The 27,650-nt window shown below is 41.6% G+C and overlaps 1 protein-coding gene across 5 annotated transcripts in view; it reads right to left on the bottom strand.

The window, feature by feature from the left end:
- Positions 1-214: 214 nt before the first annotated feature.
- The window catches only part of EWSR1 (EWS RNA binding protein 1), an 80,412-nt gene continuing 52,976 nt past the window's right edge, over positions 215-27,650 (bottom strand). For 2 of the 5 annotated variants that reach the window (XM_027576410.2, XM_027576412.2), the window contains 16 exons: positions 25,338-25,374; positions 25,144-25,195; positions 23,032-23,155; positions 17,788-17,974; positions 15,637-15,804; positions 13,541-13,752; positions 12,209-12,389; positions 9,391-9,428; positions 8,821-8,853; positions 8,381-8,499; positions 3,594-3,723; positions 2,646-2,768; positions 1,799-1,961; positions 1,273-1,370; positions 721-973; positions 215-630 (listed from right to left, as the gene is read on the bottom strand). In XM_027576410.2, coding sequence (XP_027432211.2) covers positions 591-630; positions 721-973; positions 1,273-1,370; positions 1,799-1,961; positions 2,646-2,768; positions 3,594-3,723; positions 8,381-8,499; positions 8,821-8,853; positions 9,391-9,428; positions 12,209-12,389; positions 13,541-13,752; positions 15,637-15,804; positions 17,788-17,974; positions 23,032-23,155; positions 25,144-25,195; positions 25,338-25,374 — 1,958 coding nt within the window. In that variant the 3' untranslated portion in view covers positions 215-590. Of the gene's footprint in view, positions 631-720; positions 974-1,272; positions 1,371-1,798; positions 1,962-2,645; positions 2,769-3,593; positions 3,724-8,380; positions 8,500-8,820; positions 8,854-9,390; positions 9,429-12,208; positions 12,390-13,540; positions 13,753-15,636; positions 15,805-17,787; positions 17,975-22,598; positions 22,617-23,031; positions 23,156-25,143; positions 25,196-25,337; positions 25,375-27,650 lie in introns of all 5 variants that reach the window. The other 3 variants (XM_027576411.2, XM_027576413.2, XM_027576409.2) reach the window with 2 other exon arrangements.

Genomic DNA, 27,650 nt, shown 5'->3' with positions numbered 1-27,650 from the left:
CTGGGCCAGATGTCCCTGTGGCTAGAGCTAGGGTTCTGGGTGAAGGTGCACTGCAACCCCCGTTTCCTTGCTGGCAGCACCACACCCGACATGGTGCCGTGCTGACCATTTCGGGTTTCCCCTCCCAGGATGCTGGAAGGGGCGCCTATCTGGCGGGTCAGCGTACACTCCAAGTAGACTTGCAGCGACTGTGCAACAGAGGCCGAGAAGGATGACTGTTTATAAACATTTGGAATTTTATTTAAAAAACAAAAAAAAAAAAAACAAAAAAAAACATCACAACCATGAACATTGTTACAGTTAGAGGCCCTCTTGGTTCTCCACAATGATACTGAGCATGCTCACAAGGGGTTCCCATTGTTTAGTCTTAGTTAAACAACCATCTTTTAAAAGAAGGAAAAAAAACTCGGCACACTACCATTTAACTTGTTTTAATGTTTCTTCACAAATGGTGAAAAATACTAAAGTACAGACAAGGAATAATCATAATGTTGTGGCCAACATTATAAATATGGAATTATAAATTTAAAACATTTTCTGGTTTAAAAAATAAATCTGGTAGTCAATGCAGCTCTGCGGGGTCTCTGCGTCTAGTAGGGCCGGTCTCTGCGTTCCTGACGGTGCTCGCCTCTGTAAGGCCAAAAGGGGCGAGGGATGAAAAGGGGCAAAGGAGAGGGAGCTTCCCACCAGAACCCGCCCCAGGACTGCACCATAACGTACTTATCCATTTTTCCAGGTCCTCCGCGCCCGCCTCTTCTTCCTCCCATCTGTTCCATCAAAGGTCCAGGGGGCCCACCAGGGCCGCCCCGTCTTCCTCCACCAAAGCCACCTCGGTCCATGCCGCGGCCACCACGGAAGCCCCCTCTGTCTCCACCACGGCCACCTCTGAACATCCCACCGGGACCACCGCGGTCCATGAGGCCGCCTCTTCCGCCGCGCATGCCACCAGGGCCGCCTCTGCCACGGTCACCACCTGAAGGAAAAGAACAGATCAGCAGCAAGACGGGGAGAACGGGTGGCTGCGTGGCTGCTCAGGGTCTGCTGCCTTCTCCCAGAGCAGACACAAAGGAGATACTTTACTCAGTCTGCGTCTCTGGGGTACACTTTAGAACAGATGATGGAACCTTAGGAGCTCCAGCGCCAAGACTACACTTCCTGAGACACCAACCTGGCTGTGAGCAGTGGACGGCAGTCGTTTACCAAGCCCACCAAGGCAACAAAAGAGGTTTAGAGCCAAGATGCTGAGGGGATGTGCCCCAAACCTGTACCTACCCGGGGGTGGAAAGGGTGGTGGAAGGAAGCCTTCAGGCTTCGGGGCCTTACACTGGTTGCATTCTGTTCTCCAGGCGAAGTTCTGGTTTCCACACCCCCTGCATAAAATTATATCACAACAGAAATCACTAACTGAACTAAGGCAGTTAAACAAAGCAAACCTAAGCAGGCACACACCATATTCCACCAGCACAAACACTGGAGCCTGGTCAAACACTATTAAGAGGATCTGCTGACAGAAAATGGCTTCAGAGCCACAGCCTCAGGCAGCACGGTGTATGATCCAGAAAATGCACAACTATGTATGTACACGTGGACCCCAGGAATCCAATGGAATCATGACTTCCTTCAGAAGGCTCTGAAGATGGACTGATTAGGCCACCCACCCACCCCATGAGTCTGGGTCATCATTATACTCCTCGAGACAAGACAGAATCCAGCAGTCCTCCTCTCCAGAATGGGAATGGGCGGGACAGAGGGTGACTTCACTAGTGTAGGGTATCAATTTGTCAAGAGAAGTACATACGGATTGGGGCACTGCCAGTCTCCAGCTCGGTGCTGGACATTTCCTCCTCCGGATGGGTTCCCTCGGGAACCCCGGGGCCCTCTTGGGGGAAAGCCACCTCTGTCTCCTCCACGGCCTCCCATGCGACCCATGGGGCCCCCAGGACCTCCTGGGCCGCCTGGACCTGCAATAAGACAGAACCAGTCACCTCTGTATAGCATTAGATTTGCTGCAGAGGAAATCTCTATCATTACGGGAATTCATATAGATCACAGCTGTCACCGTCCCTTCATTTGCCTCAGACTTTTCTGCAGGCGCAAGGACCCAGCTGCATGCCTTCTGTGCAAATTACTTTAGTTAGCTCCCACAACCTGTACAGAACAGGCATTCTCATGCAAAGATACCCAAGCAGAGTAAATAAATGGCAGCCCGGGGTTGACAGCCAGGCATGCTAGCCCCGCTGACCAAGAAACCCGTTCTTCTCTTCCTTTCAGTCCTGCAAACTTTTTAACTGTCAACATTTAGTGACTCAGTATTGATTCTACATGCCTTTTTCTTTCTTAAGATTTTATTTATTTATTTGTCAGAGAGTGAGCGAGCACAAGCAGGGGGAGTGGCAGGCAGAGGGAGAGGGAGAAGCAGGCTCCCTGCCGAGCAAGGAGCCCGATGCAGGACTCGATCCCAGGACCCTGAGATCATGACCTGAGCCGAAGGTAGACGCTTAACCAGCTGAGCCACCCAGGCGTCCCATGCCTTTTTATTTCTAATGGGCTTGCCTACACTCTAGAAATCAAGTTTCTCAAAGACAAGTGTAAAAAAACATTGATAGCAACACAAAAGCAGCTCAGGAAAGATGTCTGCTAAATACCTCCACGAAGTGGCGGCGGCATCCCTCTGCCCTCACGGGGAGGCATACCACCCCGCATGCTGTTCATTGGAGGCTTCTTCCGAGCAAGAGAAACCTTAAGTTTGCTCCCTTGAAAATCTTTCCCTGGAACAAGAGAACAGAACACCAATTACTCCCAACTTGCAACTCTTCCATCTTTGAGGGATTGGGCGAAGCTAGACCACTCCTAGCTCCCTGACTCCACCACACCATCACTCTCAATCACCCCCGTGGTAGCATGCGCCCCATCCACAACCTTCTCGAAGATCTTCACTGGTAAGGCCACAAAACATTTTCAAAAATACGTCAAATCCCCTGTACCCTAGGGAGGGAAGTAAGCCAGGGGAAGGCTGAGTGCACTGGCACCCTTGCCCCACAAAGGGTGAGAAGTAGGGACAGGAGTATATAGTATAGAGGGGCCAGGAGATGAAAGCCAGACCTGTCCTTTGACACTTTCAAGTTGATTTTGTCTGCAGGAAAGTTCCAGAATCAATACCAAGGCCAAATATGGATATATTTAAACTCAGATGTATACTGGATTTTTGTGGGGTGATCTGTACCTTCTGCCCATGCTTAGAGAAACATTTACAATTTTAGGCAAGGTGGATTTATAATAATGAGTCAAAATAAGGGATCTCCTAACCCAGGGCCAGCAATGGGGCCCTCCCATGGCAGAAGGGAGCCAGGGACACTGCTTTCCAACAGCCAGCCGGTGCTCCTCCAGTGCAGAGAGGGGGTCCTTCCTGTTCCTATGGCTCTCAAGTTCCTCCTTTCTGCCACGTGTACCTGTTCCTTGTCCCAAAACCACGTCGGAGAATGATATTCTAACAGAATTACATACATTAGCAAGCAGGTTGACATGGGCAACATTTGCTACAAGACCCTTCATGTGCCCCAGTGAGCATCCCCTGTCGACTCCAGGGCTCCTACCATCAAACCACTCCACGGCAGCCTTGGCAGTTGGTGGGTCTTCATAGGACACTGTAGCATCACCTTTGGGCTTTCCTGTTTCCTTGTCCAAGTAGATATGGATCATGGGTTGTCCGGTTCTCTTGTTCATCTAGGCACATAAAATAGCACAGTCAGGCTGTGACCAGAAACACTGCTTTTTGGGGGAAAAGTCCATGTGAAATTCAGAGAAGTCCCCTAAATTGTCAAAAGTGTCAAAAGCAGTAATTTTTCATAGACACATTCAGTAGGACATTAGTTTATCTCTGAGTAGTGGAACTAAGCGTGCCTTATTTCCTAAATTGCCACAACAAATATATACTTAGGTGATTTTTTTCCTCTTAGGTGTAGGTGTCATGAAAACCAAAATAGCCTAAAGTTCCAAAGTGTGTAAGTGAACAGTGCAGTTCCCACTGCTTCCCTAGATGTCATCTCCTGGTGTCCTTGCACCTACCCCAACATCTTCTGTGCCCACACCAACAGGCTCCCAGTGACAACAGCCACCTCGTACGAGGCAGTCAGGCTTTGACGCCATCACACAAGCCAGTGTCGCATCAAGTAAAAACCACCCTTACATCAGTAAGTACAGTATCCAGGGTTGTGAGTGTGCTAGAAGCATTAAGTCTAACACAGCCAATTTTTCCACCATAGCTTTTCAGCGGAACACCAGATCCAACTGGCTTGAATTCAGGAGCCACACTACAGAATATGGCTTCGGGGCACCTGGGTGGCTCAGTTGGTTGAGTGTCTGCCTTCGGCTTGGGTCATGATCTCAGGGTCCTGGGACCGACGAGCCCCGCATCGGGCTCCCTGCTCAGCTGGGAGTCTGCTCCTCCCTCACCCCCTGCCCCTTCCTTCTACTTGTTCTCTCTCAAAATCTTAAAAAAAAAAAAAAAAAAAAAAAAAAAATCAGAAAAATACGGCTTCATTTGTTTTCTGCATTAAAACTGCATATGATCAAAGTCTAATCTATACATGTTGTTTATATAACACCTCGTGATACCTGAGAGTATTGATTTATAGGGTGTCTTTTTTTTTTTTTTTTTAAAAGAAAGCTAACGTTTGTAAGATATACATACCAATACCTATGTTTTTATAAAGGACATACACAGACTGAAAAGAAATAGCGGTATGAATGCTGGGGCTATGTATTTTTAAAGTCTCATTTTACAAAATTGACAGTATATGCTACTTTCTTAACCAGGAAAAAAACCCCACAAATACCCAAATAAACAACATACTATACACATCACAAGTAGAGAGAAACCTTCATTATGCAACTCCTATGCTCTACCAAAATCAAATCTATTTCTATATAGTTGTCACAACCACATGTCATTTGAAAAAAACCATTCACAGTAACAACTAAAAATCTAAAAAAATAAAACTAATAAAGACCGGGGCTGGGTGGCTCAGGCAGTTAAGCGCCTGCCTTCGGCTTGGGTCATGATCTCAAGGTCCTGGGATCAAGCCCCACGTAGCACTCCCTGCTCACTGGGAAGCCTGCTTGCTTGCTTCCCCCCTGCCCCAATAAATAAAAAAATTTTTTTTTAAAGACTTTGAGAATGAGAGAGCGAGCGAGTGAGAACGCCTGAGAGTGGGGACTGTCAGAGGGAGAAGCAGACTCATTGCTGAGCAGGGAGCCCAATTTGGGACTCGATCATGGGGCTCCAGGATCATGACCTGAGCCGAAGGCAGTCGCTTAACCAACTGAGCCACCCAGGTGCCCCAGATAAAATCTTTAAAAACAGGGGCACCTGGGTGGCTCAGTTGGTTAAGCGACTGCCTTCGGCTCAGGTCATGATCCTGGAGTCCCGGGATCCAGTCCCGCATCGGGCTCCCTGCTCAGTGGGGGGTCTGCTTCTCCCTCTGACTCTCTTGCCTCTCTCTCGTGCTCTCATTCTCTCTCAAATAAAATCTTAAAAAAAAAAAAAATCTTTAAAAACAAAAAACAAAACAAAAACTAATAATAAAGACTTGCAAAACCTTTAAGGAGATGGTCTTTACTAAAGACCCAAGTAAATGAGCATATGATATTCATGGAAAAAACTACTCAGTATTATAAAAATGTCAATTCTCCTCAAACTATCTTAAAGATTCAATAAACACCCAGTTGTGGTTTTTAAAGAACTTCGTAAGTAGAATTCTAAAATGTATATAGAAGACCAAGGTGTAAATAGCAAAGCATTCCTGAGGAAAAAGAACAAAACAGAAGAATTTGCTTTATTACAGATATCAAGACTTAGCATAAAAACAGCTGTGCTATCAGTGCAGGATCATACAAATTAAATTAACTCAAGCACACAAGACCATTAGAAATAGATCTAGCCCCCCGGCCCATCAAATAAATAAATAAAATCTTAAAAAAGGGGGGGGGGGCCCTGGGTGGCTCACTTGGTTGAGCATCTGCCTTCAGTCCAGGTCATGATCCCAGAGTCCTGAGATCGAGCCCTGCACTGGCCTCCCTGTTCAGTGGGGAGCCTGCTTCTCTCTCTCCCTCTGCTGCTCCCCCTGCTTGTTTTGTCAAATAAATAAAATCTTGAAAAAGAAAAAAGAAACATATCCAGGTATGGGTGGAACTTTAAGTGATAAAGTATGTATCATCAAGGAAAGGATGGATCCTTTAATAAATGTTGCTGGAACAGAAGGTCTTGTATTACAAATAGACACAAACCAGTAAGGACAAGACCGATAAGTTCAATTACAGTAACAGCTTCTTCTACTCTTCGTAAGAAAAGGAATTAGAAACTGGGAGAATACATGTGCAATATTAGAGGGGCACCTGGGTGGCTCAGTTGGTTAAGCGACTGCCTTCGGCTCAGGTCATGATCCCAGGGTCCTGGGATCGAGCCCCGCATCGGGCTCCCTGCTCAGCGGGAAGCCTGCTTCTCCCTCTCCCACTCCCTCTGCTTGTGTTCCCTCTCTCGCTGTCAAATAAATAAATAAAATCTTAAAAAAAAAAAAAAACCTGGGAGAATACATGTGCAATATTAGACAAGGATCAGCCTTCAGAGAACATAAAGAGCTGTATGTAGGGGCGCCTTGGTGGCTCAGTCGGTTAAGTGTCTGACACTTGATTTTGGCTCAGGTCATATCCCAGGGTTGTGAGATCAAGCCCCTCATTGGGCTCCGTGCTGAGTGTGGAGCCTGCTTGGGATTCTCTCCTTCTCCCTCTGCCCCTACTCCCTGCTTGCTCTCAAAAATAAAGTAAAATAAAATAAAATAAAAAATAAATTCTTTAAAGAACTATATGTAAAACAAATGATAACCCAATGAAGATTGAGTACAAGACCTAACAGGCATTTCATAGAAGACAGCATGCAATTAGAACATTATTAATAGGGTGACTGATGGGCATTAAGGAGGAGAGGTGATATGATGAACACTGGGTGTTATACACAACTTATAAATTACTGAATGCTACATCTAAAACTAATGATGTACTATATGTTGGCTAACTGAATTTAAGTTAAAAAAAAAAAAAGTGGGGAGGCTGGGTGGCTCAGTCGTTAAGTGTCTGCCTTCGGCTCAGATCATGATCCCAGGGTCCTGGGATCGAGCCCCGCACTACTCACTAAAATTTATAACTCCAAAATCAATACTTGTGGTACTTTTGTGATTACTCACGAACATGTACAGAGTGGCAAAAATTTAAGTTGTCTGACGCACGTGTTCCAGTCGAGCTCAAATGAGACACACTGCCCCCTCCCACCTCAGTCCAGCTCTCTTTAGAGATGACCAGGGGATGGAGACTGTGTAGTGCAAGAAGTTCTGTCCCTGGGGCCAGCTGGATGAATCTGTATGCCGCTCATGCAAATCACCAAACACTTCAGAACCTCATTTTCTCTTTGTCAGAGAAAACAGATCTACCAGAGGGAGTTGTTTTTAAAAATTAGGATTATAACGTATGTAAGATGTGTGTATGTATCCGTTCACACACTTGCCCGAGAAGTAGTGGTTCAGAATCCACTAATTCAGTCTTTGTAGTGACTTTACAGAACTACTGCAAATAACAAGAACCAACTGTACACACACTAGAGATACTATGGCATTGTGCCCCAGGAGACGGGTATAAGAATGTTCACAAACTTAGAGATAACCCAATTGTCTGTAGAGAATATATGAATAACTTGTGACATATTTATAAATGAAATATAGGATTCCCAACCTTTTTGAGTTTCTGACCTGAGGACCCCGGATCCCCCCCTTCTCAAAACTCTCGTTTCTCTTAGCTATCCCCACCTGACGAAGAACCATGTTTAACTCCGAGGGTTCCTATCTGTTCGTTTCTAGTATATCCCTAGAATAGCGCTGCCTTATAGTAGTGTTTAATAAACATTCTCCAAAATTATAGGAAACAAACCATTACTGAGGATCCATCCATGAAAAGAAACAGTACAATTCGGGATGGGCGTGCGGAGAAGGGATAAAATTGGGAAAGAAAGAAATGTTAATGTTCACTATTTAAAAAACTATGTTGTGATCTGTATTTCACAAAAAAGTGTCCCCGTATTCTTATAATTAGCTGACAATTATAAAGGACGGAATTGTTAAGTATGCCCAACCGTATTTAGCATTTTTCTACAAAAAAATACAAGGTTTTCTTTTTGTTGTTTTGGTATTTTAAGGAACAAACCACAATATGCCCAGAAAAAAAGGTCAGGCAACTTCAGAAGCAGTCAGATCTTCAGAAACTCTCAACATCATCTCTTTAAAATGCCTGCTGATTTGGAAGATCTGCCAACTCACATGGTTATGCTTTTACTTACCTTAACAACTCCACACTGCTTAAAGAAGTCTGCCAGATCATCTAGAGTCACATTGTCATTTAAGCCTTGCACATAAATTGCACTGTTGTCAGAGTCTTCATCTGGATCTACAGGTGGGCCTTACAGAGAAAAGAAAGAAGGGAGTTATTATCCTGTATCTACAGGGGTTGATTAACCCACTAGTCACTACTGCTCACTGGTAATTACTACAAAGCTGAGAGAACTACCAGCCACACTAACAAGAATGCCATAGAACTTGTGGTCTCCTTTGTCTAAGGCTATTATGAGTAGCTGCTCACGATAAAGGGAGCCCCAAACTGCTTCTAAAAGCAAGAGTATCACACTGATCTACCAGGCTGCTGAGCTCTAGCATGCACTTACTTCGGTGCTGTGCTGTTCATTTACAAAGCATGACACAAAATTCAAGAATTCAAAATTACCTAGATCAAGATCTGGTCCTTCGTCCATGGGTCCTGCCAACCAGGAAAGATCACATAAAATACTATTAGTGCACGTCTTGCAAGCTATAAACCTTACAAACACACATAGCTATCTACTATACCACCATTTGATGGGGCTTCATTAAATTCAAAATGACCCGCACTGCTAAAATGGAGCAGTGCCCCTTTAACATTTGTGAAAGATTTGCTAGGGTTTTGCTTTTTTTTCTTTGCTGGTTTGCTTTTAAACCATTAACCAAATACACTCTCAATGCTTATGTGCCAAATTAGTGTTAAATTTAAGTCAAAATTTTTCCTCCAAACAAACCGAATTTAAAAAATGTATTCTCCCCCATATTACAGAAGCAGTTGCTCAATACTTCAAGTTACCCTTTGTTTTGTAACCATAGGTTAACCTTATTACCCCTAAGACAATGCCGGCAGTACCCATTAGTCTCTTTGTATAGATCATTTTTAAACCGCTTATGAAACTAATAAAAAATTATAGTTTTCTAAAAACTGACTGTATTTTTTTTTAAACACTATCCATGGTAATACTCAAAAACTTACCACCAGGCTTATTGAAGCCACCTCGCTCTCCAGCGCTGCTGGGGGGATAAACGAAGAAATGAAGGCCTTTCCCTTTAAAAGCCAGTACCGCTCTGAGCCTTGGGGGGGCTCGTGGGGAAGAAGGGCACTGGCTAAACACATCTCCAAACAATGCATCTCTCTCATCTCGTCACTATGCCTTTCTTCAGGGCAGCTTGCTCAAATTTCCTTTATATACAACCTTGCTTGTCTGATTGTACACACCAGTGTGGTTGGTTCCTTTCATTTCGGGGGCTGGTATTAATAGTGCAATACTTGGCAAATTAGGCGGGGGGAAAAATCGATCCCAAACACCCACCCCATCAGCTGAAAAACAGGGACAGCTTGTTGTAGAGAGGAGTAGCAAGCTGGGGCAACTGCTTTCCATGTTCATAAAGGTGCACCCTCAACCTCTCCTAGGGGAGAGCCAAGTGAGGCTTCCTAACAAGTCACAGTATAATAAAGCAGGAGACAACCACATTAAACGCCTACAACACACATCAGAGGACGCATCCAGCCAATCTTCAGCATAAAGCCATACAATTCAGGGCACTAATGGATTTAACAATCGCTGTGAAAGGAGAATTTACAACAAATACCAAGGCTCAACGGACTGGGGGTGCAACTTTATAGACACATCAGTTGAGAACAGTGATGACAGCAGTATAAAATGACTGCTTTACATACTGTAAAAACAGGGGGAGGGAACATGAAGGGCCTTTTTTATTTTTCCTTTAAAATTAAATAAAGGCAGCTCCTCAGTAGGAGGCCCTGAGCTTTTTCTAACCAGTATTGCACCTTTAATACCTGAATATACAATTTCAAGCTGTTGCATGCAGCTTTGTTTCCTTTTTAAAAGTACACACCATAAAATGTTCTCTCTCTTTAAACACAAAAGTTTACACTTTAATGTTATACAATTCTAGAGTATTATACCTCCTCTGGTTCATTACCAAATAACAAGTATGCAGTTACCAAAGTTACAGAAGGATTCCATTTATACAATGAATACATTTTGTTAAAAATATTCTATGTATATTTTTCCTCTCCATATGGACACCGTGTCTAGTCCCACTTTTCATTATGCTGCCGGCTGAGTACTGAGTACGGGTACTTTTTAAGTATTGAAGTGTATACAAGGCTCTCACTTTGTAACCTGTAGCATATAAATGCGACAAAGCATGTTAAAAAGTTTCCACGTTTAACAGCCAATGAAAATATCAAAATACTGAGGCAATGAAAAAGGGCATGTTAACAACATTGAGTGCCTTACCTGCAGAAGACACTGAAAACCATCACCACACCAGAGTGAAAAAGAGGGGAGGGGAGAATGCCCCTGTCCTGTCCCCAAGGGATCCAACCGACTGCCTCACAGTCAGTTGAAAAACCTGTGGGAAAGCCATGACTTTTTTTTTCTATGGCTCCAGGAGACTTCTCCAGAAAGAGGGGATCCCTCTACTAGCAAAGTCTAGCAAAATTAGTAGAATTATCATTTCTGGAGTATTAAAATGAATGAACTTGAAATTGGTTTTGCAATTGGAAAATACTAAGAATTCTAGGTGATTGGAGGAGACGTGATGATAGTAATTTCAAGTGTCTACGTCTATTTTAAAACATCCATAAAGAAGTGAAACCTTTATAATGGAATGACATTCTCCAAATCAGACCGATTTTACTTAATATCAAATTGTTCATCAATTTTTCTGTGTGGTCAAGTAACTGTTTCTTCCAATAAAGATTTCACCAAAGACTTTTAAGTTATGCAGAACTGTATTTTCAATCAGTTATCTTTCAATAGGATACAAATTTGAGAACACAAAAATTAAAGATAAATTTTTTATCTAATTTTGAAGTCCATTTCTATAAAAAAAAGAAACCCTACCCAATTTTTCCTTGAACCAACAGTGGCACCAAATCCAATTTATACATAGTATGTATAACATTCTGCATAACTTTTTTTTTTTTTTTTACTAGTTTATATAGGGACAGAACACACACAGAACTAAACCTTCTGGATTATGTTAACCACCAACATTATACCTCACCTTCATCAAAGTACAGACACCAGAGAAAGGGAAAAAGGGGTGGGAGAAGGGAGGGGAGGGGCAGGCACAGGTAGCAGGGTTATGCTATTGATCTAAACAAAGTTTTCTAAACCAGATTGTGCCATCAATCAAAATGGTCAAACCGATTTAGACTTCTCAAAATCTCCAATGGGGAGAGATCCCGTAATTATTTACATTACTCTGCAAAAACCTATTAAGACTTTTCTGTGTACCAGGTGCACCTCAGGCCATAGTTCAGGGGTTACGGGACCAAGATCTTCATCATTAACGTTCAACAATTCCAAGTACAAACAGAAGTTGGGGACAAACATTGTGGAAAACAGCTGCATTCCTTTTCTGCAGTATATATACACCAGGTATTTCAAGACAACCATTCAGAGGCAATTAGTTAAAAACCTAGGGGTGTTAGAAGGGTTGTGTGTGTTCCATCCCGAGTCTATTACCCACAGAGGCTTTGACCTCTGGAAACCATGAAGGGAACTGAAAGCTCTAGTTTCAAAACCATTCTTTGTTCTCCCCAACCCAACCAAGTAGATTGGCAGGGAAAAAAGCGAACTGCCACTTAATCTATGCCACAAAGATGACATTTCCATGTTTTAGAAGATGGCCTGGGCTCAACAGATTGTCCATGGAAATGTAGAAATAAATTTCTTATGTCTTTCAGTCCCTTCTTTCCATTGAAAATCCTATGGATGAAACAAAATTAGGTAAAAGGAGAAAAGGTTTGCTCTTACCCCATTCCACCGCGTCCTCCTCCCCGCCCACCTCTGCTCATGCCTCCACGATCAAATCCCCCTCTTCCCCTGCCCCGGTTATCAGGGCCACTCATGCTCCGGTTCTCTCCTGGTCCGGAAAATCCTCCAGACTCCTGCCCATAAACACCCATGCTACTGGGGTGGTCCTGTCGGAATGAACCTGAGGAAAGAGTCACATCTGTAAGCCATGGACCAGCATTTGAACCATTGCCTGTCGTACTTTCTCCTGGAATCACAGAATGCTCAATTGCAAGGCACTAACCAAGGCACCATCTTCTTTAAACCTGACAAAGCACCTCTAAAGGTAGGATGATTCTTTTAAGTTTAACCAAAACTGCTGGTTCATCAAAGCTGAAGTAATCTTACAGTTAGCCTAGAATAAACCACCCAAATAAGAAAAAAGCCCTTGGGTTAACAGTTTACAGGATTTTGTATCCTAGGATGCCTCCAAAAGCTGCTTCTTTAAACTACTCTCAAGAAACAAAAACCATGGGGCGCCTGGGTGGCTCAGTCATTTAAGCGTCTGCCTTCGGCTCAGGTCATGATCCCAGGGTCCTGGGATCGAGCCCCGCATCGGGCTCCCTGCTTCTCCCTCTCCCACTCCCCCTGCTTGTGATCCCCCTCTCGCTATGTCTCTGTCAAATAAATAAATACAATCTAAAAAAAACAAAAACAAAAACCAGGGGCAAGTTTCTTAGGGCTTTAGTATGTTGCTGAAGCTTGGGCTCCATCAAGAAGCACTACTCATCTCATAGCCATAATGAAACATACCCATGGATGGAGTTTCATTAAAAAACTATTCAGGTAAAAATTAAACTGTGAGTACAGTTTTGAGTTTTTGGTTACTTCTCCATGTGAAACTAAGGGTTCTATGAGGACTTTTTTTTTTTTCACTTTATAGATGTAAAAAAAAACAAAACAAAATATAGCATTTACTTGACTATCAAAACTGCAGTAGTCTTCAAAAGCTATCTGCTCACATCCTTTTAATGAGTTGGGGTGGGCAGGCCACAGGAATGCCAGCTTCACTCACTGTATATAACCTCCTTAAAGAGAGCAAGGCTGGCGTCTTAAAATGTTTTCTCTGGTCAGTTACAAACTCTCTTTTTTCTTTTTTTGGCAAGGCATACTAACAATTAAATTGGAGAAAAGCACTCATGTCTTTAGTGGGACATCCAAGTGGTTAGCCAGGATGTTATGTCCTAAAGATGTCCTAGAGTCCAAAACTAAACAACGGTAAAGACCATTTCCCCATGTTCAGAAACTCCAAACATAATCATTCTTATTTGGTTTTCTCTCTTAGCAACTCACTCTGCTGCCCGTAGCTGCTGCTCTGTTGGCTATATTGACTTGGAGCCTGGCTGTAGGATCCAGTTTGGGGGGGATAACTAGTGGGTGGCTGCTGCCCATAGCTGCTTTGTTGACCATAGCTACTCTGCTGTCCATAGCTGCTCGGCTGCCCATAGGTGTTCTGCTGAGAGTAACTGCTCTGATCATAACTAGTCGGCTGTGTAGAGGAGTAGCTGAAAGAAAGAAAAAAAGCTTTTTAGGAAGGAGAGGCTTGTTATTTCTTCAAGCCCCCTAAATATAAGAGACATTCATAGCATATGACATAGAAATCCTTAAAAACACACTTACTTTCTACATATCAACAGTTTCAATTCAAAATAAGCAAATACTTTTGTATTCAGAATAAAGCTTTCAATGCAAAGGAGGGGAAAACTATTGAAAACCAATCTATACATTATACAAACCTTAGAGTTTTCTCTTTTACCTCCCACCTCCTTAAAACCATAGTTTTCAGTTAAATTCAAGGCAAATTTGGAGTTTGGTGTTCCTGCATTAAGGGAAGAATATGTGCATGTGCACTCGGTGGAAAAGCCACGGAGGAAAAGGAGGCAGTTAAGCATGGCAGTTCTAAGCCTGCCTCCAACAATTCCCTTCAATCATGACAGTGACTGTTCTGAAGGTACAAGGCAGCCTAGTGTGTGTGTGGCCACACAAACGTGGCAATTTTCTCTTGACATCTGCCCAAGTTTTAAATTGTTCCGCTATATATTGTATACAGTTTCAAACTTTCAGACACGCTTGATCATCTATAACTTTCAAACATGCCTGATCATCTACGAAATCTTAATGAAGAAAAAATGGATAAGGAAACTTCAGAATCATGGCACTGTACAAGAGTATTAAGTGGATCTTCATCTTTCAACATGTCAACCTCAGGCAGGGAAACTAACCAATGATACCTTTCTTACATAGAAATAAAGCTTAAAAGAACTGCTATTAAACTTTAAATGAACTATGGTAATGAAAATAAAAAAGACATATTTAAAAGTACAACTAAACTAAGCCTCTATCATATCCCCGAACGTGGCTGTACAGACTCAATAGCCTCTCTTCACGGAGTGTACCTATTCCACCGGCCAGATTTACTACCCTCAGCAGCACAGGCACAGGTGGGCTCTGTGGAAGAACTGCTGTAAGCCCTGCCCACTGCTGCTCCACGCTGTACACTTACCCGGTCAGCTGTATTTTGTTCCCAAACCTGTTCACACCTGCTGCACTTTCATGTGAAAACCAATGAAACTGAGTGCAAAAAAGGGAAGTGCTACCTCTAGCAAAACTAAGTCAACACTTTAGAACACAATTCAGACAGTTCATCTGAAAACTTGCTTCTAATTAAATATGAAGGAGAAAACTTGCAGGTCCTTCCTCCACTTTACAAGAAACCCAAATGAGACACTGTAGCTGCTGGGGTGGTTAACATGTAAGACAGAGTGCAGAATAAATCTGAGGACGAAAGGCCCTGGCCGAATCATTAAAAGACCTGTGCATGGAGGCACCTGGGTGGCTCAGTTGGCTAAGCATCTGCCTTTGGCTGAGATCACGATCCCAGGGTCCTAGGATCGAGCCCTGCATTGCAGGGAGCCTGTCTCTCCCTCTCCCCCTGCTTGTGCTATCAAATAAATAAATAAAATCTTGAAAGAGTTGTGTATGAATGGACCTCCAAGTTAAGTTATGAAATGACTAAAATGAAGTTTCTTTCTTTCTTTTCTTTTTCATGTCTTCCACTTTACCCATCCTAACTGCATTGGAGGAGGTGGCTTCCATGGTTGGGTTTACCTGCTTTCATATACTTCTGTTTCTCATCCATCTGAATTAACTTAAAAGAGCAAAATTAAAAGGAAGAACCTAGAGTGGTAAAAATGTGTTTAGAGAAAAGAGTTACTGACTGCCAGGTACTGCTATAGGAACCTAAGACTGAAGTTTTAATGTGTGGTCAGGCTCATCACTGGGAAAGTCAGATGACCCATTTCACCTGAGGAAGAAGCAAGCTGGTCAACAGCCTGAAAAAAAAACTGTTATTCTACTAGCTCACTGGCCATGAGAACAAAGATACTGACCTGGTAGGAGGATAAGATGGTGGTGCTGTGACTGGCTGCATGGGGTAGCTCCCAGGTACCTGGGGATAACTGTAGTTACTCTGTCCATATCCTAGGCTGGGCTGGTTGTAACCCCCTGTGCTAGATTGAGGTTGACTAGTCTCAGCGGGTTTGTTACCATCCTGCGGTCTAAAAGGAGAAATAAAAAAGTAAGACTTTTTCCCTCAACCATAAAACTCCTGGGTAAGAGCTCTATAACCTCTAAGCAATGTGCAATGTTAGGACTGAGCTTGGAAGTAAATACAATTGTCAACTAAATTATATCAAACCCAGTCTCGGTCCAACTGTATGTGCTGGAAGAGAACACTTCTAAGAAAGGGGGAGAATTAATCAAATCCACAGATGAGATACCAACATGTTCCACTCGTTCCACATTAGCAGCTATCAAAGGCAGTTACAATATTTTCTATTGCCAATTTAAGTGATCTGGGAGGGGAGGTGGTTTGTTAGGGAAGAAAATGCTTCCCCCCCAAAAGGACTGTTGGAAGACAGACAAGAAACTTTAACAATAATGCAAAAGTGACACGTTAGAGTAACATTTATGTAAGTTCATGGCATTTATAAATTTGGATTACTGTGAGTTTAAGTTTCTCATTTATTAAGAACAGACCTGAAAATACATTTCCTAACTTGGACTGCCATAAATAAATCTAACCTTGCCTGAAAGTTTCCATAATGGAAATACCAGAGTAGGGGAGGGAACCACCCCCTCCCAACCCCAGCTCCCAGGAATGCTTGGATGAACTGGGAAATATTAAATAATGAAAAGCAATCCCCCAGGGTTTTCTATTACCTCTTAGCCCTAACAGTTTGCAACAAGACTAATAAAGTGAGCTTGAGCTATTTTAAGCAAACTGCCAAGAATCAGCAGGCAAACCAGATAGGATGTGGAAGTACTGGTTTCTCCAGAGCTGAAATGGGTCACAAGCCCCCCCTTTCCAGTGGAAAAGGGAGTAGCTGACACTGATCATGAGACAGTTTTAAAGTGGTAAGGACTGAAAATCAGGGAAAGAAAAGGAACAACAAAAAATCATAAAAAACCAATTAATATATAACCCCCCCACCAGCTATGGCTGATATACTGTTGCAATGGCTCATCAAACGGGACTTCAAATAGTTGATAACATTCTGAAATGCCTAGGTCACCTGAAACGGAGCCCTACAGGAATCAGTCAGTTAGTTTAATCTACCTACTGCACAGGATGTCTAGTAGATGTAAACTACCAAGTAGCTCTGATTACTCACTGTGCACTTTGGAAGTAATTTCATGAGTGTTTGCCAGAGCTAAGTTCTTACCTCTAGAGTAGGCAAAAAGTCTAGGTTACAAGTTGATCTCTTGTTTATTCCCTAAAAAGTCTTCTTTCAAATCAGAATTCAATGTTCCTTCAAGATTGTATGCAGAAGCCACCTATGTCCATTGCTTAAAGCAAAGACCTGAAATCTTCTGTTAAGTAATAATCAGTACTGTTTAACCTGCTAATTAGTCATGGAGTATGAAACTGTTTGCCAAAATATTCACCCCAAAGCAGGGTACCCAGTTAAGAATATATACTTGCCTGTGATATTTAACCAAGCCACTACATAATACACAAAAAATGTCAATTTCTTCAACTGAGACACCAGTATATGACTTTCCACCTCCTCTGTATTGTGAACTGCCACGTTTTTCCCAAAGAGAAAGCTGTTATCCATTTACAAGGTCAATAAAACCAAAAGTACAATTCTATCAGTTGTTCTGTTGTGAAGGAAAACACACATTTCATTGTTTTTTTCTGGGTTTGGTAAAGTAAATATAATAGTCTCCTCCTACCCTAAAAGGTCACCCTTTTGAAACTAGATGTCTAGAAACTAGACATCTGGCCAGTGACTTTCCTCATCTTGGCCCCTGGATGGCACCATTTCTCTACTAAATGGAGAACAATGTATCTGTGGTGTGTTCTATAGCATTACTGTGATGACTATAAACACCCAGTCAACCTCTAAAAGTAATTATGTTAAGAGTAACCATTAAAAAGGAATGAAGTCCCGGATTCTCTAAGTGCGTGTAATTGCTCTCTTTCCCGCAACAGGCTGATATGCTCTACTCTAAGAACTAGGGGAGTGTAGCCTTACCTTGCAGGTGCGGTGGCTGCCGGCTGCTGCCCATAGGCTGGGTAAGCAGGCTGAGTGCCATAAGCAGACTGAGCTGCATAGGAGGCCTGGGTGGTAGTGACCGTAGCAGTGGTGGTATCGTAAGCACCAGTGCCGTACCCCTGGACAGGCTGACTGTATGCCTGGGGGGCAGTTGGAGTAGTATAACCTAGAACAAAGGAGAAATATGTCAGATTTCTGGCTCCTCAGAGAGCTGCCTAGACACTTGTTAACAAAACAATTTGTAAACCACCTACTTTAAAGCATCACAATATTTAGCCCCTTTAAATAGATCCCCCCCCCCCCCGCCCAGTATGAGTAGCAACAAAACAATATTTAAAGCCTACACTGTCTGAAAAGTACCCAGTTTTCAGCATGGCACTCTCTTTAGCTCTAAAATCACACCTAACAGGAGGAAACAGGGTATGCTACAGAAGTGCTGGTACAGAAAACAAGGTTCCTGCTGCACCTTTCCCCTCTGGATTCAATAGGAGAAAAATCTGCTTTTAGGGATCTTATACTGGTCTTGCAAGCAGGCCTTCTTAACAATTTCCTCAACTAGTTAAGTATCCCAAAAAACTCTCAAGCCGGAATAAAACATCCCAGAAAGGGAAAAGGCAATGACACATTGCTAAAAATAATGATCCAGGTAATATTTTTAGCATTAAAATTACTTTCCTTTCAGTCCCGAGCATTCCAACATGGGCAGTTCAGTTCATTAATTAAAGGAAACTGAAATCCCAGAGAACATGTGTTTAATTTTCAGTGAGAGATGTCCAAGTACTGCTACTTTTGTTTCAGGTAACAACTAAAAAGATGCTTGTTACTAGCACTAAATTTTAAAATGGAATTTGAGTAATAAGATACTACAAATTACATTTGCTTAAATATAACCAACAAAGGTTATCTTATTTGACCTTTCAGGTAAATGATTTTAATTCAACTTAATACTCCCCAAATAAACCTTTATAAGGTGAATGTTTTTCACATGATGAAACCAACTAAGAGTCTACGCTTGTCATCAAATTACCCACCCTCCATTCCTTTCTTATTTACCTACCACAAGCAAAAAGGTCTTTTTCCTGTTTGGAAATATTGAAAGTAGACCCTAGAGCTAGCCCTGTGCTAGTCCCCTAACTAGGTATCACAAAGACCTGCTGCGTTCAGAGGTATGAGGCAAACCAAGGTAGGTTCTCTCCCTAGTTCCTGCCTCTACCAGAGCAGGCAGGAATGCAAACCCTTTCATCTGGAACTTGGGCTTGCAGTGTGACAAAAGGCCCCTCCCAAACTGCAGCTCCTAACTTGAGTCCTTATTCTGTGAGATGTGTTATAACCTTTCCTGGTGCTGGGCTCTTCTCTCTGACCCCTTCTCATGGTCAGTGAACATAAGCCAGCCATGCAATAAAAACCTGGGTCTAGTTATCAGCATTCATATCCATCAAAAAATAGTCTACATCTCACTAAAGTAAAAGAGTTTGAGTACTTAAGACAAATCTTGAATTAAGATCTCTCATTTTAGTTAAAATTTAGGGCCTTAAACTTCAGTTAGAATAAAGTGTCCTCACTATACATACAACTTACTAGCCAACAACAAATACCAACTTCTCTTTGTACAATCTGAAGTGTCACCTCCTGTAGCACAGAGTGTAATACTTTTTTTCTCCATTCCGAACATTTTAGGGAAATTCTGAAATTAATTATACACAAAGACAGTAATTTCCTTCTCAAAACTACTAGGTTGAAATGTGTATGAAAGTATAATGCACAAAACAGCCCCAAGCAATGGAAGTTTTTTGAGTTGGCATGTCACTCATCTGTTTACTTAATTTAAAAGTTCCCTGCAGAGTCCTAATGTCATCCACATAACGCACTCATTTATTTAAATTTAACTGGAATCTAATTCCACCTACCCTATTACTCCTACACAGATTTTTTTCCCCTACATGATGACAAGGCCATCTATAAGAGTCACAAGGGCAATTAAAAGCAAAGCAACAACAAAGACTGATCAGAGCAATAACTGTGTATTATAAAACTACGCAGTATACTGTTAGAGACTTGGAGTGCTAAAGATTACGGTAATAGGCACTGGGTTAATTAATAATCTTTTAATTAATCTCAAGTACCCACACAAACAGCCAAGCAAATGAGGAAAAATTAACAGAGAAAAATGATTTAATGACAATAAAAAAGATCAGCGGCAAAAGACAACACATCTACTCTGTGCTAATGACTTCAAGGAAAAAGATAATAAACATTACACAAATCAACCGAAATTTTTGTTCAACTTGAACAGTAAAAACTAAAGTTTCTATTCTAATTAATGAAATGAGATTTATATGGACACTTTCTCTTAAAGTTTAATTAAAAAAAATTCTATTGAGAGAAAAGGGTTTTTTTCTACATTCCTTTCAGTAATTATCCAATGGCTTAAGTGTAAAGACAGCATGGAGTAAGGAAAAAATGGTGCTTGAAGGCACTTACTACCTGTGAGGGTCCTAACTTAGTTTGGTTCAGCCTCAGTTTGCCCATCAGGTTTAATTCCAGTCTCTACACTCCAAAGATTGATGGGAGCATTAACAGAGGTATGTATGGTTCTCCATAAACTATAAAATCCATAAAACAGTCCTTATTAAGTGAAGTTTCTTGCTCATCAAAACCACTGGTTTCTGTATCAGAATGTCCTACGTTTTTGTCTTCACAGTGGGACTTGTTCAATTAATGACAATGAGAACACAGGACTCTAGAGAACCTAGAAGACCCGTGTTTCCTACAAATGACTTTATCATATCCCTATAAAATGGTCTAGAGATGCCAAAGACTTAATCTTTATTTAATACTTATTTTTAAAATCTTTAATACTTATTTTAAAAATGAGGGAAGGTTGGGACTCCTGGGTGACTCAGTCAATTAAATGTCTGCCTTCGGCTCAGGTCATGATCCCAGGGTTCTGGGATCCAGCTCCACATCAGAGTTTCCTGCTCTGCAGGGAGCCTGCTTTTCCCTCTACCTCCGTCTGCCACTCCCCCTGCTCGTGCATGTTCTCTGTCAAATAAATAAATAAAATCTTAAAAATGAGGGAAGGTGGTCAAAAGCTACAAACTTCTGGTTATAAATATTTATTAACTAAATTATAAAAATAAATTCTTCCAGGGATGTAACCTACAGCATGGTTGCCTATAGTTAATAGTATTGTCTATTTTTTTTTTTTTTAAGATTTTATTTATTTATTTGAGAGAGAGAGAGATAGAAACAACATGAGAGGGGAAAGGGTCAGAGGGAGAAGCAGGCTCCCCGCTGAGCCGGGAGCCTGATGTGGGACTCGATCCCAGGACTCCGGGATCATGACCTGAGCCGAAGGCAGTTGCTGAACCAACTGAGCCACCCAGGCGCCCAGTATTGTCTAAAGTTGATAAGAGAATAGATCTTGAATGTTCTCATTCCAAGAAAAAAATTTTTTTTTAAGATTTTATTTATTTGACACAGAGAGAGAGAGAGAGAGAGAGAGAGAGAGAGAGAGAGCGAGCGAGAGAGAGAGAGAGCACAAGTAGGCAGAGCAGCAGGGGCAGAGGGAGAAGCAGGCTCGCTGCTGAGCAAGGAGCCTGATGCAGGGCTCGATCCCAGGACCCTGGGATCATGACCTGAGCCGAAGGCAGCTGCTTAACTGACTGAGCCACCCAGGTGCCCCGCAAGAAAAAAATGTTAACTGTGTGTGCCGATGGATATGAGTTAGACTTTTTGTGGCAATCATTTCACTACATATACAAATATGGAATCATTAGGTTGTATACCTAAAACTAATATGTCAATCATTAATAAAAATGAAAATAGCTTGACTATGTAAAGTTCAATCTCACAATTTCAAAATTTTGTGCTAAAAATCCAAACTGTACAGTTCTAGCTCCAGCTTTTCCTACAGTTGCAGCTAACACCAGTAAAAGTGTAAACATTTCCCATCCGATTTGACATATGCATTAGTTACACAGATTAGGAAACACTGCCCATCAAATCCAGGACACTGTCACTCAAGGAGATAAATTACAGATGCAGGTTTTTCCCCTACTAAAGACTCTTGAGAGAAAACTACATATAACTTAGGGAACTGAAAATAGTTGGACAGTAAAGAGTTTTTACATTTTTAAGACTTTTGTATTGAATATTCTCTTATAATAATAAAAACAGGAATGGGTGGGTAGGGAGAAGGTATGGATTCTAAAATGTTACATAGCAGCAATAAATATAAAAATCCTTGTAAATTTTTCACATACTCCACTCAATCCTAGCATTAGGATACAATTTATTCCAATTCTCAGAGTAGTTTATTTTTTAGCTCCCTGGAATGCTGTTAAGACATACTATGAATTAAAATAATTCATTAACATTTAAAACAAAAAATAAAACGTATCTGGACTGGAAACCAACCAAGAGACAAACATTACATGCAGGGTGGCAGTCTGTTCCTCTAAATAAATCTACTCATGCAATCTGTCCTTCAGGGAATAGGGGGGAATCAGCTGGGGAATAGTCATCTGAAATACCTTTGGGAAGGTGAACAACTATTAAGGCTTGACACAAAATAATGTAAAATAAAGCAAAACCTTTCCCAAAATCACATAAAGAAAAGGACATGGATCTGTGAATGGCACCTGAAGCAATTTCCCATTAGCACCTTGTTGTGTGTGATGTTAGAAAGTTTGAGGGTTAAACAGATGAAAACACCTAAAGGGTCAACATTACAAGGTTAGACAAGATGGAAAGCATTTCCCATGCAAGAATGAGCAGGATAGTCAAACCTGTACTGGTCCCTTCTACTGTGGAAAGCACAAAACAAAAAGTAGAGGGTACACTATCAGATGAAGCAAACAGATGTGAAAATCAGTTTGATTTTAAGCAGCTCACTTTAAGAAGGCTCACTCTTACCCAGTATTACCATTAGCACAATCTTTTATATATGCTCCATTTTGTTATAAGATTATTTGATACACTGAATGAAATAGTTAAAAAGGAATTATCCCACCCACATTCTATCAGAAATCCTTTAGGAGAATATAAGGGAAAAGAAAAAAAAAAAGAAAAAGAAAAAGAAAAAATAGCTCCTCCTAAGAATAAAGGATCCTCAGATGCCAAGGTATGGAACAGAATATACACCTGAGAGCATAAGTAACAAGATCCTTAGCAAACACCCCAGTGGCTATGACCCAAAAGTCTCTCCAAGGCAGGCCTTACCAGCGGGAGGCTGTCCATAAGAAGTTGCATAGGCGGTCTGCCCATAGGTCGCAGTGGTCTGAGCCTGGGTATAGCTGACATCAGTGGGCTGTCCATAGGTTCCATAACTTTGCTGCCCATATGCCTGCTCAAAGAAAACAGATGCAAGAAGTTCACATATAAACCTTGTATTTTAGGGCGTCTGGGTGGCTCAGTTGGTTAAGCGACTGCCTTCGGCTCAGGTTATGATCCTGGAGTCCCAGGATCGAGTCCCGCATCGGGCTCCATGCTCAGCAGGGAGTCCGCTTCTCCCTCTGACCCTCTTCCCTTTCGTGCTCTCTATCTCTCATTCTCTCTCTCTCAAACAAATAAAATCTTTAAAAAAAAAAAAAACCAAACAAACCAAACCTTGTATTTTAGCCAAAAAACAGAATGACTTATTTCTAAGGCTCTAAAAATTGGACGAACCAAAACCAAAAATACTGCTTTCTAGTAAAGACTGTAAAATACAGACAAGTGATCACAGTATTGTGAATGCTTTCTTTCCCTTATCTAATCCACTCATATTTTTATAAACTTAACTACAAAAAAGTTCCTGAGATAATGAGGCAAACTCTCAGTTAACTACACAGGAGATTAATAAAGACACTCTCAAGGGATGGGCAATAACGGAACAGATGTATAATTGCTAGCACTTAGTGTAGTACCGTTTTAGCAACTGGAAACAAATGTTAGGAAGACAAAACGAACCAAGAGAAAGAAAATGAAAATGGGATTAAAACCTGTTAGTTTGAAAACCAGATTTTCAGCCTGACATAAAAATTTAAAAACTTAAACCACTTCAAAGAAAACGAACTAGAACACGGCAAGTCTCCTTAAGGTTAACATATCAGGAACTGTCTTTTGAACTTGGACATCAGTAATTTTTTTTTTTAAAGATTTTATTTATTTGACAGAGAGAGACACAGTGAGAGGGAACACAAGCAGGGGGAGTGGGAGAGGGAGAAGCAGGCCTCCCGCCGAGCAGGGAGCCCAATGTGGGGCTCGATCCCAGGATGCTGGGATGGAGCCCGATGTGGGGCTCGATCCCAGGATGCTGGGATGGAGCCCGATGTGGGGCTCGATCCCAGGATGCTGGGATCATGACCTGAGCAGAAGGCAGACGCTTAACGACTGAGCCACCCAGGCGCCCTGGACATCAGTAATACTTAAAATCTGGTAAGGAATGAGCTATTCTTCCACCTATTAGCAAGATCACATTCTAGATTTGAATGACCAATTATGTACGATCTGCCAGAGACATCACACTTCTGTCTGTCCCAGAAAGTTTCAATGGCAGAGTTATCAGTATCCATTTTAGTCACGGACCATTTCAGAATGCGAAGTGGTCTTGAGAATACTAGGACCCCAACTTCCAGAATCTGCTGGCCTAGGCTTTTATCTATTTTTTTTAAGATATTTATTTTTTTTTAAGATTTTTTTTTTTTTTATTTGACACAGAGAGCACAAGCAGAGGGAGAGAGGGGGAGAAGCAGGCTCCCTGCTGAGCAAGGAGCCCGATGTGGGACTTGATCCCAGGACCCTGGGATCATGACCCGGGCTGAAGGCAGCTGCTTAACTGACTGAGCCACCCAGGCGTCTCTGTTGGCCTAGGCTTTTAAACACAAGCTCATGTACTGGAAAGGGCTCAGAAGCTCTGTAGTTAGGCAGCCACACACAACTCACCCTGCCATTTACTATGTGACCACTGGCAAATGACTTATCTATGCGCTGCTATTTTTTGTTTGCAAAATATCCTAATAACACCTTCTTCTGCAGAAGCACTGTAAAATTAAATAAATTTAAACGTAATATAATATGTAGAAAGACCATTTACTGAGCAAGGCACTTAACTTGAGAAATGATACTAGAAAGGTGTGGAGAGCTAGCAACTCCCAGTTTGGGGATGGTGTCATTTATAATGGCACTCCCACTGTGAAAGTTTAACACGCCTGAGTATTTTTATGATTACAAGCACATCATACTTTTCTATTACCTGATTTTTAAAAAAGAGCTGTACTAGCTATTGTTTTAATGGCTGACAGAAATATTTTGTTTGGGGATATAACCACATATAAATATCTTAAAGATTACCTGGGTGGTCTGTGCATATCCTTGAGTGGGTTGGGCAGTGTATGCACTGTAGCTGTAAGAGAAATTAAATGCAAGAACTGAATATAGAACATTCAGATTCCATTACAAAATCCTCTACAACTCCAGGAGGCTTAGTATTCTAAAAACATTATTATCAATCACACCGAAAGTACTGTTATAAAAGACTGACTTACCCCTGCTGGGCTGCCGCTTGGCTGTAGGTACTGTAATCTAGAGAAAACAAGGAGAGAAAATAATGTGAAGTCAGCAGAGACAAGGAGAAGAAAAAAAAAGCGGAGGAGGAATTCAGGTGGAAGAAAATAAATTCTTTAAACTGTTTATAGAGAGGAAGTACAGGCCAACACAGGTCCAAATTGAGTATCTCCTCTCTCTTAACATCAAACCAAAAAAATGAGTCTAAGCCAGTTAAAGCTCAGAAAGTTTGAAATATAGTGCCAGCTAATGAGGTCAAGATCAGCTGATTTGGCAGATACTTTAAAGGTTCCCATGACCACAACTCCCTCCCCCGCCCCTTAACTGCAGGCTGTCATTTCAAATACATGATCATCATCCTAAGACTAACAGAAAACAAGATGAACCAAAAGAAGTTTTACCTTCATATAAAAATGAGGCATGCCACAATATTACAATGTTTAACATCAGACTGGTTACATCTCCCCAAAAACTGGTTTTTCTATCACCCCCTCACTTTAGCATTTTGAAAACTAACCATAATTCCATAGCAGGGCTGTGACATGGAATGGCAAAAAAGAAAGTCATTCCAATCCAGTATTTTAAAGGTTTTCCTGACTGTATCAGGGCTACATTTCTACAGTAGGTCAAAAGCCAAACACAACATAAATTGCAGCAGAGTTAAGACAGAATCATGATAACTGGCAGAGAATAAAGCATGTAATCTTTTGGGGAGTAATTTGGTTTTAAGTAACAACATCTTTTTAAAACTCACGATTTCAACTCAAGAAAAAAAAAAAAAAAGCCCACAACTTTACTTTTCTTCCCCTCTCTTCTTTCTAATCTTTCCTAGAATTTCCCTTTTCATCTCAAATGTAAAACATGCACAAAAAGGGACTAAAGACTAGTCCACTGAGGTGTCTATACAAGTAGTGAAAACAAAGAGAAAATAAAATGGTGAAGTTTTCACAGCACTACTGAACTAAACATACACGTATTTTCAAAATATTTTTTAAAAGATTTTATTTTTTTTAAAGATTTTATTTATTTGACAGAGAGAGAGACAGCAACAGAGTAAGCACAAGCAGGGAGAGTGGGAGAGGGAGAAGCAGGTTTCCCGCTGAGCAGGAAGCCCCACTTGGGGCTCGATCCCAGGACCCTGGGATCATGACCTGAGCCGAAGGCACATGCTTAACCGTCTGAGCCACCCAGGCGCCCGTTTAAAAATAGTTTTAAAAATTCTACCCAATCTTTGCTCTCCACAAGAAATACATACCTTATTCTATGCTAGGAGACAGTACTGCCATTAGTGAACAAAAGGGTCCTTTCTTTTCCAATCAGAAAGCAGCCCCTCATTTGAAAGCAACAATGGACATCTCAGGTCTTCAGGGAGGGGTTTCTACCCCATTCTATCCAAAGCCTGCCTCACAGTCTACCTGGCCTGAGAGCATTGTGCTGAATCCATCTTTTAAAAGTAGGCTCACCTTTCTACCTCTCTACCTTAACTACTTTCCTTCCTCTGTACATCCTTAAGTCAGAACCCTGATTCATCAACGTTATCAATCAACTGCCTAAAGGTTTTGTATAATGAACAAATTGATTTAAGACAATCTAATGGCATTTTAAGATTAAACCTTAAGGCATTTTCAATAGCACAACTCTTGCTTTCTATGTACCACATAGAAAGTAAATGCAAATCACCTCTTCCGTGAGGCATTTACAAAACAGACAAATGAAGCATCAAAAAATATTTCAATCTACGTTTTGCTGAGGTGTCTCGTGAGAAATGATTCTAAATTGCTGACATGGAAGTTCAACTTTCCAAGAGGACTTTTACACAAGAACAGTTATGTAAAGCAGAAAACTGGCAAAGCTGATAACGGAACAACGAATGATCTCAGATCCGTGTGAAACCAACCCATTTAGTCCCATACTGGTGGGCTAAAGGAGGTAGCAGATTTGTTTCCTGAAAACTTATGTTATCTACCTCCAACTCACAAACATTATAGTGGACTCAAAAATGTTAGTTATACAATGGTTAGATTTTTTAGCTGTCAGTCATGCTTTGTTTTTAACCCCCAAATGCGCAGCTGAAGACTTCACTAAAAATACAGGACAGGTTGGGAAGAAGGGGCTGTAATCCAGGGGGCCTCTAAAGTGCTGGCAATGCTCTTTTTCTTGGTGGTGACTTAGGAGTTTAATTCTTTGTTAAACTGGACATATACTCTACTTTCCTAAACATACACGAAGAGAAAAAACATCTAACGTTACCTAAAGTAGTGGCTTTTAGATACTTTACTCACTCTCCAACAGTA

The sequence above is a fragment of the Zalophus californianus genome, chromosome 14 (genome assembly GCF_009762305.2).
Source record: "Zalophus californianus isolate mZalCal1 chromosome 14, mZalCal1.pri.v2, whole genome shotgun sequence".
NCBI lineage: Eukaryota > Metazoa > Chordata > Mammalia > Carnivora > Otariidae > Zalophus > Zalophus californianus.
Note: the sequence above shows the minus strand (reverse complement) of the source record. Positions and strands in the feature narration are given on the sequence as shown.